This window comes from Trematomus bernacchii, unplaced genomic scaffold (genome assembly GCF_902827165.1).
Source record: "Trematomus bernacchii unplaced genomic scaffold, fTreBer1.1, whole genome shotgun sequence".
NCBI lineage: Eukaryota > Metazoa > Chordata > Actinopteri > Perciformes > Nototheniidae > Trematomus > Trematomus bernacchii.
The window spans coordinates 14,400,711-14,416,487 of NW_022987828.1; the positions used below are offsets into that span (position 1 = coordinate 14,400,711).

Here is a 15,777-nt window from a genome sequence, read left to right on the forward strand (position 1 = left end):
AAAAGTCAGAGGTTTGTATATATTGTACCGATACTGGATAAACAACTGTATGGAAACAAGCTCATGTCCTCAATGGCATTTCCTAGAACATACAAGTATAATTTCTCTATTGGACAAGTTATGGATCAGTAAATACTTGGATCGCCAGAGAAAAAAGTGTCAATAAGAGACCAAGTGGTCACACTTTGGGGTCTTTCTCATGCCAGCTAACACTTAAATTAGCTGTTGGCCACTAGGCACTAATCTGTTGGCCTAAATCAGCCAAAGCAATCCCCACCTACCCTAACCTGCCTGCTCTAATCAGCCCAAAGCCTCCTCTAACCAGCCCACAATACCTTTAAGATGTTAGACTGCACTCTAACCCTTTGGTCTAATCTCTGTTAGTGGTTGCATATGGAAAAGTGATGGATGGAAACCAGATGGTGAGGAAATTAAAGATATTCCAAGAGGCTTTGCCCTTAGACAACCTCCTTGTAACAACATCTGACTATGCTGTCATATTCATAAAAGGAAATGAAAATATGTAAGATTTGCGACAACATATGTGCAACAGGTGTTAAAAATTAGATAAATCAATAATCGTAGACATCCTTATTATTCAATCATTGTTTACTGTATTTGGGATGCAACAGTTAAAGATGTATACGTACAAGCTTAGTTTAAATTGTGATTTATTACCAACATTTTCAAATTATATTAATTGATTTTTGTCAAGACCTTATCATAACAATTGGTATCAAGTGAATAGAGTTAATATGTGTTAAGCGTGTGAGTATGTTCCAATGAAGGGCAGGGCTCGACATTATAAATGGCCCGGAAGCACTATTTAGACACCCCGGGCAGCATAACGTACTTTCCACTTGCCCGCTCGGGCCACTAAAAATATTGGTTTGAAAAAAAAAAATTGTCCTGTGGTATTGGTATTTTGACTAGCAATTTTGTTAAATTGTTTCGTTTATTAATGCTACAACATAGCGTTTTGTGGGGCGGTTGTCGTTGTTGGGTGAAAAGCAAACAGCGGTTTGATGCAGAGCGCAGCGCGAGCAGGCTCCCGTGAGCGGGAGCGCGCTCGTTCACTACAGACTTTCTCGCCACCTAACCATTCGCCAAAAATGTTTTTAATACCAGCGGTAACCGGCCAAGCGCCGGGCAAAAAACAATCTTCAAATAAAAGAATGTCACCGGAGGAGTTAAAGGAGAGTGACGGGGAGTATGAGAAGAAGAGGGAGAGAAAGTTTCAGCCACATTGGCTTGATCGATGGAGTTGGCTTCAATATGATGCCAATATAAACAAGGTCTTTTGTCGGCTCTGTACACCAATGCCGACCTATGCTGACAAGTAAGTGAAGAGTAGAAAATATAAAGGTATTCGTTATAGGGAAATGTCCCGGCAGTTTAGGATAATGAAGGTTCTAATCTAGGCTATTACATAGCCATTGTTGTGTCTCGTCAAATGTGTTAGTTATGTTTATGTATTTTGTCTGTCATTTCCTGTTTTATTTTGTATTTACCTCTTGTCTCTGGGTCGTGCATTTGGGTTCATCAGTTTATGTCGAGGTCCTGACAGAACGAACTGACCAAAAATGAACCCAGCCGACCCAAAAGCGCTCCAGACTGCATTGTTTGCCCAAGGAAGCCTAATTCACCAGTATCAAGAGCAGCTAACAGCTGTTGGGCACGGAGTAAGAGGTTTGTCGGACCGCCAGGAGGGTTTTCAGACCGCCGTAACCGCACAGGTTAATCAGCTGGCGACACAGCTTCAATAAATCCTCACCCGTCTATAGACTCCAGATGTGCCGACGGCGCCACCTCCCGTCGATCCTGCAGCCGGCCAGGCCGAGGTTCGCTCAGCATTCGTTCCATTACGGTTGGAATCACCAGAGCGGTTTTCCGGGGATAAACTGCAGAACGTTCCTGGTCCAGTGTGATCTACACTTCAAACACAATCCAGCAGCGTTTGTTTCCGAAGAAGCCTTTTTGGTTTCCCATCTCACCGGCAGAGCCGCGGCATGGGCCACGGCTGAATGGTCTCGAGGCTCTCCCATATGCAGGTCGTATTCCGATTTCTATGACACTATGAGCCGGGTGTTCGATCAGGCCTCAACCTCTAGGGAGGCCACCCGGACTCTGACGCAGATAAAACAGCACTCCCACCCAGTCATAGATTACGCCATAGAATTCCAGACCGCAGCCTCAGACAGTGGATGGAACACCCCCGCGTTGATAGACGCATTTATGAACGGACTGGCAGATCCCATAAAGGATTGCCTGGCCCCGTTGGAATTGAAACATTAATTTCCAAGGCCACTCGAGTGGATAATTGCCTCAGAGAGAGGGAGAGGCGTCGAGCCACACCTAGACCTCCAAGCCACCATGGGCGTTCTCCTGGGAACTCTTCGTCATGGATTCCGCCTCCACAGGCACGGGAGGAACCCATGCAGCTGGGAAGAACCAGGATTTCCCCAGAGGAAAGACGGCGCCGACTACAGGAGGGAAGCTTTTTCTACTGTGGACTTCCGGGTCACCAGCATGCCGCATGTCCGCGAAAAGGACAAGCCTCGAAATACCCTCCACGCACACCTACTCAGGTAACACTCATAGGTAGTAACCAAGAACACACACTAGGGGCACTGATTGACTCTGGGGCCGACGAGAGTCTTATGGATTGGGAGCTAGCCAAACTACTTAACCTTAAGGCTATTCCTTTGGCCCACCCCATCAATGCCAGCGCTTTGGAAGGCAGACTAATGTGTCAAATCACTGATCATACCGAGCCCGTTCAGGTAGTTATTCAGAATCATTCTGAAATGTTACAATTTCATTTATTTAACAGATTCAATTTCTCGATTTCCTTCCAACCGGGTACTCAGAATGGAAAACCAGACGCACTGTCACGACTCTATGAGCCAGAGCCTACTGCCAAGGAACCAGAGGCAATCCTTCCACTGAACTGTGTGGTTGGGGCGGTCTCCTGGCAGATAGAAAATGATGTGAAGCAGGCTAATGTTGTGAGCCCAGCACCTAGTGGGTGTCCGGATAATCGTCTGTTTGTCCCTGTGTCATTACGCTCCAAGGTAATCCACTGGGCTCACACCTCTAAGCTCACATGTCATCCAGGTATCCGGCGAACGATGTTCACCATTAAACAGCGTGTCTGGTGGCCAGCCATGGTGAAGGAGGTGGCGGAATACGTGGCTGCCTGTCCCGTGTGTGCCCGTAACAAGACCTCATCCCTGGCTCCGATGGGTCTTCTTCAGCCTCTGCCCATGCCCCAACGCCCTTGGTCCCATATCTCGCTGGACTTCGTCACCGGACTACCGCATTCTAAGGGTAACACTGCCGTCCTGACGGTAGTAGACTGTTTCACCAAGATGGTTCATTTTATCCCTCTGCTTAAACTTTCCTCTGTCAAGGAAACGGCAGAGGTCATGCTAACCCATGTATTCAGGATTCATGGTTTCCCCAGTGATGTGGTGTCCGACCGAGGTCCCCAGTTCATCTCCATCTTCTGGAGGGAATTCTGCCGGCTTCTAGGCGCCACCGTCAGCCTGTCCTCCGGCTACCACCCCCAGTCCAATGGCCAGACAGAACGCCTTAATCAGGACCTCGAGACCTGCCTCAGATGCCTTGTTTCCCAGAGCCCTAGGTCATGGAGCGACCAACTCACCTAGGTGGAATACTCCCACAATAGTCTTCCTTCGGCTTCTACAGGTCTCTCCCCCTTCCAGTGCGCCTATGGATATCAACCCCAGCTGTTCCCAGCCAATGAGGAGGAGGTCAGAGTCCCGTCTGTGCACGCCATGGTCCGATGTTGTCGGAAGGTCTGGGCCGGAGCTCGGCAGGTACTCCTTCGGACATCCGCTAGGATGAAGGCAGCGGCAGATCGTTCCCGCCATGCGGCTCCCGTCAGCGAGTCTGGTTGTCCACTAAAGACTTGCCCCTACATGTTAATTCCAGGAAGTTGGCACCAAGGTTCGTGGGTCCTTTCCCAATTCAGAACATTATAAACCCTGTCGCGGTGTGTCTCCGACTCCCCAGGTCTCTCAAGGTCCACCCCACGTTCCACGTCAGCAAAATCAAGCCTGTTCAGGAGAGCGCTCTGGTTCCCGCCTCCAAGGCCCCTCCACCACCCCAGATCATTGACGGGGGCCCGGTATACACGGTCAGGAAGCTACTAGCGGTCCGCAAACGGGGCCGGGGACATCAATACCTGGTTGAATGGGAGGGATATGGTCCTGAGGAGCGCTTATGGGTAGCTCCCGCTCTTATCATTGATAAGACTCTGATCAGGGACTTCCACGATCATCGTCCTGATCAGCCTGGGCCGTCAGGAGTCATCCCTAGAGGGGGGGGTACTGTTGTGTCTCGTCAAATGTGTTAGTTATATTTATGTATTTTGTCTGTCATTTCCTGTTTTATTTTGTATTTACCTCTTGTCTTTCATTTCAGGCCCTGTTTTCTTCCTCCCCTTGTGTGTTTTTCCCGCCATCATCAGTGTCTGCCCCGTCACTGATTGTTTCCACCTGTTCCCGCTCACTTCATGTTTAAATAGTCCTGTCTCTCCCCTGTCCTGTGTCAGTTCGTCTTGTTTGTTTCCTCGAATGGTCGTGCCAAGCCTCAGCTCAGAAAGGATTACTTTCTCTCAGGTGTCAGGTTTTGTTATGTTTGTTTATTTTGTTAGGCTTAAGTTTTTATTAAGTCCTCTTTTTGTTACGCTAGTTTTTTCCTCCTTGTGAGCACCTTTTGTTATTTCCACCACCTACTCTGTTAAGAGGGATTACCTGAACTGTATAAATAAATATACATTTTTTTATATTCAAGACGTGCATTTGGGTTCATCAGTTTGTGTCGAGGTCCTGACAGCTATTACATGTCTAACTCCTGATAATGACAGGAAGGCAGAAAGCGCATTATACAAATAATAATACTCATAATAATGATAATAGCAGACATTTTTTAACAATGACCACAATATAATTATTTTAATAAACCAAATATGAACAATTGAGGAAAATTAGGAAGAACTGATGATTCAAATGCTGTATAACAAGTAGTAATGTAGTTTGTGCATAAATTACTATTGCAACAAATGTGTTAATGTCTTCATTATTAGTTGATTCTTTTGGACGAATGCTCTTGGGCCAGTGGTTACAATGGTGGGGCCAGTGATAACACAATTTTACCCTTAATGTCTACCCCTGAAGGGTAATATTTGAAATGCTTTGTACAGTACAGTGATGCGATAACGGATTAGATTAAATAATGATAATTTAAAAGGTGTATAATTGAATATATGAGGATGTCTCCATCCACATTGGGATCAGATGTTTTAGATCACCACTTTGATGTTCCTGAGCTACAAACAAATCCATTAACCCCCCCCCTCCTTCCTCTATCCAACTTTTCCCTCTGCAGTGATCAGCACTCCATTCATTGATCCATTCATTCATTTATCCAAGGAGACTGCCTCCCTCTACATTAGTTCATTCACTCACCCATCCATTAATCGCTCTCTCCGTTGTACAGGATGCTTCCTACTGTATCACTTACCGCTGATCTTATTGACTCAGTTTGCAGAGTCGGACAGCTTCACAATTAGTGGTACAGAATTGTATTTTTCTGAACTTATCTGAAAGTTTAAAGCTATAACATTCAACATTAGCAATACAACTGGAAATATTAAAGTTAATGTGCTCATCGCTGTTTACTTTTGTACTGTGCTCTTAAATTGCTTTTATCCTCTATTGCATGGACCAGATATGCTGCCAGTAACCTTATGGGACACTTGTAGTGGACATTCTTCTCTGTTGCAGCATACATTAATGATGGCATCAGATAAGATGCGCACATTTCTATAAAACAGTCTTGCCGGTAGAGTATCACTTTTTTTAACTTTATTTCTAGGATATTATCTAAATTTGTACTCAATTATTTTGCTAAATAAAATATCATATTCCTACTGAATACAGAGGTGACCCTCTCTCTGCTGCCTGTCTATGTGTGTATGTGACCCGTCTGTCTTTCATTGTGTGTGTGTGTAGCTGCAGGTTGCAGGTCTCTTCTGATTGGGCGGGTTGTCTGCATCTGTTCTGTCTGTATCTGTCACAAACTATCCGTCCCTCTGCCTGTCTTTCCTCTGCTGTTTGTCTGCAGACTAGTCTGTCTGTTTGCGCTGTGCTGTCTGTCTGACTGTCTGGCTGACTGCCATTCTATGCAGTGTAGAGTGAGTCATTCTGTGGACAATGGAAACAGTTTGTAAAGCCACACTGGAGCGTACACTTCCTCCGGATGTGCAAGAGGATGCCATTCATAACAAAGCCTGTACTGTCTGCCTGGCTGTTATTGCCCTGTATATACATGAGAGTTTGAGAAACAGAGGGGATGGAGAGAGGAGAGCAGGGAGATGGAAGGAGATACATGCATAGACTGAGAGGGAAAGAGAGTGTGAATTGCAATAAAAAGGGGTGAGTTGTGTTGACAGGCTCTACAGCAGAGGCAGGATGGAGGAGGAAAAAGAGGAGAGGAGAGGAGGAAGAACAGAGGAGAGGCAAAAGAGGAGAGCAGAGGAAGAGCAGAGGAGAGGAGAGGAGAGGAGAGGAAAGGATAGGAGAGGAGAGGAGAGGAGAGGAGAAGGGCGACACAGCAGACAGTGGTGGCGGCAGCAGCAGCGGCGGCTGGTGATTGATATCAGGGATCTGGCACTGCCACCTGATCCAGCCAGCCAGCCTCCAGCACACTGAACCCACTGAACTCACTGAGCAAAGATGGCTGCCTGACTGCACTGCACCCAATGAACCCCACAACAGCAGTCCACAGTACATCCCATACGTTCTTAAAAGTGTAGAGATGAAGAGGAGAGAACATCATATTTAAAAAAAGGGCAGGTGTTACTTTGCAGAGATGCATGACAGGTTCAGACACTCACATGGATATTCATAAGGTCAGACTTTGAATATCTTCCTGACTGTTTCCATTGTGGAAAAGCCCAAAACTAATCACAATCCTGCATATGATAGATGTGATTTGCAAACAAACAATGCAAACATATAAGGAGCAAGAGTGGAATGTGGAGATTTGAAAAAAACAGGAAGACATGCAGAATATGGAAGTTAATGGGTAGGATGCAGCATTGTAATTTCGTACTGCAACATGTATAATACAAAATCATGTCAGTATTGATTTGACCAACAACCAAACTTGTAATTTATCTGCAATTTAAGAACAAAACACTTGAACATACTATTTCATCAATCTGTTATCTAAGCCTTGAGACTCAAGCACAGAGGCTTAGTAATATTTGTCTTCAATTAAGAATATACTGTGTATTGTGAATGGATGTGGAACTTCCTCTTGACTTCATCTTATGTGCAAATTGTACGATAGCGTAATCCCTCCAGGGAAACAAAGACTCATTGATCTTAGATTATTCAGAAAGAAGACAGAGAAAGACTTCCGGAGAACAGAAAATGTCAAAGAAAATATGGTGTTCTCCCTGTGTCTCCTCGCTGCTGGCCATCTGTTGCCCTGATTTTGGTGGAGGTAACAGTTTCCTCGAATACAGCGTCTGACTGTGACCTCTGTGGCCTCACATGGGCCGACAGAAGGTGAACTCCTGGCCTGGCGCAAATGAAGTGAAGTTTTAAAAAATAAACTGCCTTGTGAATTCTGAGAGCCACATCTGATTTTCACTGCCAGATAACACATTTAACACAAGACCATGTTGTCCAAGGCTACACCTGTAGCTCACATCTGTGCCCTGGATTTCTCTTTCACTCAATCTTTATCATTAAGAATAGAATGTTCTCAAGCAAATCTGCAACGATTACTCAAACCATAGAAATATAGATCTGCTACCATTTTTATAATCGATTGATCCTTAAAATTAATTTCCAAATGTGGCAATCAATGCTGTTTTCTGTCTCTCAAATATGGATTTCTGTTTCATATAATATTTTAAATAGAGCCGCCCCCTCCTCCTTATAATAGTTCATATATCTTTGGGTTTTTTGGCTGACGAACAAGACCTCACATTGCAATATCTGCAATATATTTTTCACAATTTTCCTGACATGTTATAGTTTATTCATTTGGAAAATAATCATGTGTTGCAGCCATAGACTGTATATATAAGGTTGCAGCCCTATTTTCAAACATTTGATATTTTCTTACAATCAGTTTCCTTTATACCATAATCACTCTGATACAACACGTATCTATCCACTGTTCATTACCTCCAAATATAAAGAAGTGATGCAGCCGAAAGCACACCTCATTCTGGTTTAATGAAAAGAGGAAGAAAGTCATCGCCATGGCAGTGAGCATGTGAGTACTGAGAGGCATGGTCATCTGAGGACATTGTGTACTGTACTCTGAAAAGATGTTCCTGAGGTTTGTCTCAAAGATGATGTGCTGATGGGAAAGCTTAGAATTCACAGAGACATCCATTATATTGTCGTTACATGCATTCATATTACTCATTTTTTTCTTCTCTTATGCTTATTATTTTCTTTCATTCGTGATGGTTCTGTTTTATCTCTTATCGCTCTCAACACATTAAACGCTTGTGTTTTCAGTTTAAATCATTGATGTAAGGAAAGCCTTCATTACTTCCTTTCTTCTTTCTTTCCATACTGACAGTCTAACATACTCCTGAAGCTGGTGCTGCAAGACATGCTTATTGAAAACAATGCAAATACACACCGCTGCTAGTGATCAGCATCCTCTGACATGTGTAAATTGATCATTGAGTCTAGAGCGTGTCACATTGTGCTGTACACATCTGTCATGTTTGACCAATTATTCTAATGGTTAGTGGCTTGTCGAACAAAAGCTACACACTCACAGATGCACACTGTCAGTCCCTTCATAAAACATGCAGAGGCAAGCATCCCCATGAGGGTTCATGAGCAAGAACTCATCACCGATACTGTGTGCTTTGAATGAGGAAACACTTTCAATCAATCAATCATTCCACTTTATTACCGAACCCATTAGCCAGACCACAAAAGATAAGAGTAAAGAAAAAAAGGGTAAAAGAGTATAAAATAGACAGTGACAAACCTCAACAATACTCACTATGAATTACTCATTCTGGTCAAATTACGGTGAAATAAACTCAGCCCTTGGTAGGATGAACTTAGTGTAATTTTGCTTCATACATCGCTGTTAAAGAACAACACCATGAAAAAAACTGTCTGCATATTTCGACACCTAAACCTGTGCTGTAACTTTGATAAAGGGGCCGACCATGAATCCTTAACTGCCAGACCATAACCATAAGTATTGCCCTTAGAATAAAACGTACAACAATGTTTATAATCATTCTTACTAAAGTTAGGAAAAATGTATTACCAAATACTTGACCAGACTGCTAGCTTTAAGAAAAACCCTGCTTGAGTAGAAATGAGAGCAGAAAAACAATTTACAACAAAGAATTGTTAAATAACTTTTTTTCCAGCAACAGAATATTGGAGGCATATCGTATGTAACCAATTAGTCTAACATGACATGATTCATTATAAGAATACCAAAACACAACCTGTTCTGACAAGCATTTGCCTGCGTACATAAAGAGAAGATTATGTATTACCTCAACTTATCCCATAATTAACACAAAAAAGGATACATCACTATTCATCTAAACTGCATGGTTTTATAAACACACAATACACAATAGGTCAGCAGCTAAGGTACTCCTCAGGCACAATCTTTATCATTTATTTATTTTAAAGCCTTCTAAGAAGTACAGAGTTCTGTTGAACTTTTTTTTTTCTCTTCTCTTTCCATTTTTACCAGTTTTACTTTCTAATCTTCCACTCATTCGGTCTTATAGTCACCGTTATCCTGTCACTCAATTCAAAACAAACCTATGTCTATTGTTTGATGAAAGTGTTAGAAAGTAGGACTCTCCAAAAAGTCACAAAAATAACTAAATGGTATCGTAAAATTACAAAAAGGTTCACCCCCTTTCTTTCTTTCTCTCTCTCTCTTTCTCTCTCTCTCTCTCTCCTTTCAGTAAAAAGCTGTCTAAAGACTGTGACTGCAGTGTTTGCTGTATCACGACCTGGACAGTGAGTCAGCATCCCGACCCTGCTGCTCTCTCCATTCACACACACACACACACACACACACACACACACACACACACAAATGCATATGATGCAGACAAACATTCATATTCTTGACAGAACAAACCCCCCCCCTCCTTTCTCAACTACCTCTTTCTCTACCTCTCTCACACACTGACGAACACCTGTAGCGCTGAGTCGTGACTGGGGGCGATGCTTCCTCTTAATATGCACAGACGAGTGTCTGAGCATCACACTGGCATGCTGGCACACAGACACACACACGAAGATCCCCCCGTCCACTTCAGCAATACAGAGTGTGCACTATGTGTGTGACATAGTGTGAGAGAGCATCCACTCTGTGCAGTAAGGAGCACTCTGGTTTCCAACCTGTTCTCCTGCTGGGCTATAGTGTTAGCCTACATTACCCAAAAGCCTGCTGTCTGTTATGTATTTATGTCACTTCCTGTGCAACAGTTTGTGTTACACATTCCTAGACACCATCACATAGTCAGGGGGATGATGCTCATTGGCCAAAAAGTCTGGAAATCCTCCTTATTCTATCACTGAGGCTCGCTCACTAAAACACACATACACATTCACATACATTGTGCCTGGAGGCATCAGCACCAGCAGACAGTACCCCCATGCAAATGTGGTTTTGGGGGCAATGTACATCATGTTAAAGTCCCACAGTGCTCTACTGTCACCACAGAGCTGCTGTATGTGTATCCCTTTGTGACAGTTTGACCCCGCTACAAATAACTTTTCACCTGTTGCAGCACCATCATTTAACATTAACAGAAAGCCTAGATACTTAAGAACAGGGAAGTAGCATCTTTGCTGCACGTTCTTTAACTATTGCAAATGTTCTTTAACCTTTTCCTATTTGTTTGGTCGAGAACAGGATGCGTTGTCCTTGCCACCCTCAACTCCACCCCAATGACCCTTTAACCCCATGTCATATGACTCCATTCACAACTTTAAAAACACAACTATGGTAAGTGATACTTCAGAGAGACATGACTAACTTGATTTCACAGACTAGTGACTTGTTGGCCTGACAGAACACTATGCATCAGCAGTGTGACTACAGCCCTTGTAGATGTTATTTACTGCACACACACACACACTTGTGCATACAAATACATGCACACACTCTTTTTCAGACACAACCTGCCTGAAGCACACAGAGGCTTAACACAAACACAGCCAGCCAAGCTTGTAGTAAAAAAAGACACATCCCTGTGGGGGGAAAAGCATATACACTCGTACACTAGAGCATCAGACATCCATGTAATCACACACACACACACACACACACACACACACACACACACACACACACTCAATCGCAAACACTCACATCCTCCCACCGGCACATGTGGACAGGCACGGCCGGGCCCTCAGTCTAGACGAGAGGCAGAAGAAGAGAGGTACTGGATGTACTCACCCCGTTTTTGGAGCCATCCCTCTCTAACGATGGTGACATCGCTCATGGTTCCTTCACGCCGAGTGTGATGCCGCTACACGCCTGCTCCACAGAGAGAGAGAGAGGGAGGAGGGGAGGAGAGGAGAAGAGGAGAGAAAGAGAGGGAGAGGAGTAGAGGAGGAGGAGGGGGGGGGGGGGGGCGGCTCTCCCAGCCTCCGCGTCACTCTCCCTCCCTTCCTTTCCTGTTCACCCTCTCGATCGCGCAGTCTCTCTCTCAGACACACAAACACGAGGTGTGTGTGTGTGTAACGTTTGTGTGTGTGTGTGTCGCTTTGCTTCCTGTTGTTGCTTATCTCCCTGCCTCCCTCCCTCCCTTCTTCTTCTTCTTCTTCTTCTTCTTCTTCTTCTCCCCCTCCTCCTCCACCTCCTACTACTCCTCTCTCGTTCCCTCTCCAGACCTTCCTCCTCACCAGTAGTGACTCAGCCTGGAAGGAAGTGAAAAGAGAAAGAAAAAAGGAAAGACATAGATTTACATTTCTCGTCCTCTGCTGCTCCCTCTCTCCCCTTTCATACAATCTGACAAGACAAACAAGTGATTGTGAGGACAAATGCTCCCACCACTCTCCCACACCCAGTTCCTCTTCCTATAGCTAACACTCTCTCTGATAAACAGGATGAATTATTGCAGAGCTCTCGATGAAGCAATAGCTGACCTTGATTGCCATCAGAGATCTCATTCATTCATAGATCTTTTTATGAGCAGATAGTAATGTCTACCTTTCTGTGCTCGCTGTGTTTCTGCATGTCAAATTCTTTGGTGTGTGTAGGCTGGTTTGTCTATATGTGGGAGGTGGGAGAGCATCTCAGGACTGTGGAGTAGAGCTCGGCTATAAATAGCAACAGCGGCAGTTAGGGATGCTCTCACACTCTCTTTCTCTCTGCCCAAATCTCTGCACCTCTCTGTCGCCTCACTCCCGCTCTCCTTCCCCTCTCCTTCCCCTCTCCTTCCCCTCTCTCGCTGCATAGCTGCCGTGCTCACCTCAAATGCACCCTACTACACTGTGTTACACAACGCGCTACAACACTACGCTGCTCAGCTTGAATGGAAAACAGCACGACGGCGGCTAGGCTTGCAGTTGTAGACATCCAGAAGAAATCAGTATTCAGAACGGCAAGTGTCTGCACTGCTGCCGACACCGGAGGGACTGCAGCGTCATAACTGAGGCTGGGAGAGACGTGCATGCTCACTCACACACCCTAGGTGACACAGAGCTTTTTTTTTATGTTGAGGCAGCAGTATCATTGTGACCAATCTGAAACCAGACGAAAGAATTGCAGAGTAGTACAACACATCTTGGTCACAAGGGCTGATACAATACTTTCCACTTACTGTACCCTTCTATGGGAAAGAAGTATTTGTTTGTCTTTGCTTTGTTGCCAAAAGGATGGGCTTGATTACTCAGGATTATTTGGAAGTAGAGGGTTGGATTCCTTCAACCCCAGCCCTGGTGCAAGGTTCAGTAAACCAAAATGCGTCTGATTAAGAGTATAAACCTGAACTGAAAAACCACTCATTTGCTCCAAGAGAACCCAAATGAAATAAACAACAAGTATGTACAGTTATCTAAAGATAAATATCGCTTAGCCGAAACAAATTAGCACTGATCTAGGAGATTTGTTTTTATAATACCGGGCCCCAGTACATTTACAGGGATTGAATCATGTTTAAGGTACCGTACAGTTCTGGATTATGCTTTAAGAGCAAGACTGAAACGAATGCTTCATGCCTTACGAGACGACAGGAGCACAATGTCCAGACAGTGGCAACCCCTTTTCACCAGAGCAGCTGTTGCCATGGAGATATGAACTGGCATGATGTACCCACCATGCCAGGGGAAGCACAGTCCAGACAACATTTACTTTATGATATTTCATTCCAGTGGCAACAACAAAAATGATAAAATGACAAGGAGAGGGAGATCTTGAGAAAATAAACTCAGGAAATAATGAGAGAAACAGAGCGCAGGGACCAGACTGTCAGCTCACACACCAATAAATCAGTCTAGACGTATCGAGAGGCACTGCGAGGCAACTAAGGATGGCAAGTTGTTGTCACTCTGATACACTCAGCATTAGTGTCAGTGGTCAGTTCTATCGGTGAAAAGGAGGAGAAGTATTGGCAGATCCATTTCTTATCTGAATAAATCATGTTTTAGAGCTCAACAACAAGGCAAGGTTTTGACTGAGCTCCTGTGTGCCCAAAAAACGTTGAAAACCAGTAAACCAACTATTAATAAACCAATAACAAATCACTGCTTGGAAATGCGTCACTGCCTCTTAATAAAACGTCTGCCTACAGTAAATAGAGCTGACGGAGTAGTCATGAACTGAACCTAGTAGATTGAGAATCAATCTCTGAACATTAGCTTTAATTATTGGCTCGACACACTTCATGAAATTGGTAGGGCTGTGTTTTGGAAACAACTTGGGATAAGATAGTAAGATATCATGATACAGGGGATAAGATTCAATATAATGCGATACAATACAATACTGAAAGCAAGTTAACCCATTGGGAGTAAAAAAGATAACAATCTATATGTAATGAGAACAGTGGGATCTGTATTTATCCCAGTCCCTGTAACATTATAACATTAAACATCATAGCACATATCTTTGCACACTAAGTATTGACAGAACTAATCTGTGCATGTTAACTATACATCAAATATGAAGGGTGTTTTTGAGAACTGAAACAGTCTCAATAGTGTATTACACCTCTAAAAATGGGCTAAAAAGCTCAAAATGGGTGGAGTGGATCTTAAGTACAAAGAATGTACAGAGAAGAGGGCTCAGGTCAGATCAGATACTTGGAGTTCCTATTGCCTCCACGTCAGGACAGCACACCCCCTAATCTCACCTCAACCCTCTTCACAGCCAAATCAAGCTGACATCAGCATCATTGAGCCCACAAGCTTCTTCCTGAAGTGAAAGCCGTGTTAAAGGAAGTATTCAAATAATAATCAATTAACTGTCCTGCCTTCAAAAGATCACTTAGGTAAAAGTACAGAAGTATTTTCAACTAAATGATGTTTTAAAATGAACTAAAAGTTAATGTTAAAAAAGTATGTTGTTTTCCTTGTAAAGAAAACATGTTATTCTTGCTGTGTTTATGAACATAACAGCACATTCCAAATGTATGTGTATAAGTAACATGTAATGTATGTATGTATGTATGTATAGATGTCGTACTTGTACAAAGCTTTGGCAATACTCTATGTCATTATGGTCATGCCAATAAAGCTATTTGAATTGAATCTAATTGTAGACACCAGCACTGCATCCTCTACGTCACTGTGTAGATGGCTTTCAAACTGACACATGACTCATGCAGCATGGCAGAGAGCATGGTGTTCTACATGAAACCCATTTTAACCCATTTTATCTGGTCAAACAAAACCAGTAAAGTAACTAAGTACATTTACTCAAGTATTATACTTAAGTTCAATTTTGAAGGACTTGTACTTTACATGAGTATTTCAATTTGTTGCTACTTTTTACTTCTACTCCACTACAATTCAAAGATTAAAAGTGTACTTCTACTCCACTACATTTATTTTTTATACTTAGTTACTGTACATTGTAGAATGTCTTAATAATGTGAAATACACACAACACTTTAATAAGAATTTAGTTACACCTGGAGTAAATTCACAAGCTACCCAGCAGTATACAATATAATTCAAACTAGCTGCACCTTTAGGAGCTTTAATAACACTTAATGCATCAATAACTATAATCAAAACATATAATATATATTTTTCTAAAATGGGTCAATTTGCATATTGAGTACTTTGACTATTTTTTGATGCCAATACTTTTGTACTTTTACTTGAGTAACATTTGAATTGCAGGACTTTTACTTGTAACTGAGTATTTCTACACTCTGGTACTTCTACTTTTACTTAAGTACAAGATCTGAGTACTTCTCCCACCTCTGATACACCAGCACTGCATCATCTACGTCACTGCAGATGACAAACTAACGCATGTTGCATGCAGCATGGCAGACGTTATGGGTGTTATATCCTACATGAAAACCTTTTTTTTTCAAGGAAATACTGAGCATCATTTCCAAGTCACCCATCAACCCCCCGGTAACGCCCCCACCTTACTTACATTAACACGAAATAAACACACATTATTTAAGTAGCTTTGGCTGAGTTTATGTGATGTTTACAGTCATTAAAGTGTGCCTAGCTAACAATTACCTGTAGC

At 43.1% G+C, this 15,777-nt stretch overlaps 1 protein-coding gene across 5 annotated transcripts in view; it reads right to left on the bottom strand.

Moving 5' to 3' along the window:
- The window catches only part of akt3a (v-akt murine thymoma viral oncogene homolog 3a), a 59,746-nt gene that overhangs the window by 43,516 nt on the left and 453 nt on the right, over positions 1–15,777 (bottom strand). For 4 of the 5 annotated variants that reach the window (XM_034152349.1, XM_034152351.1, XM_034152347.1 and 1 more), the window contains 2 exons: positions 15,771–15,777; positions 11,521–11,984 (listed from right to left, as the gene is read on the bottom strand). The exon at positions 15,771–15,777 is cut by the window's right edge. In XM_034152349.1, coding sequence (XP_034008240.1) covers positions 11,521–11,566 — 46 coding nt within the window. In that variant the 5' untranslated portion in view covers positions 11,567–11,984; positions 15,771–15,777. The remainder of the gene's footprint in view (positions 1–11,520; positions 11,985–15,770) is intronic. The other variant, XM_034152350.1, reaches the window with a different exon arrangement.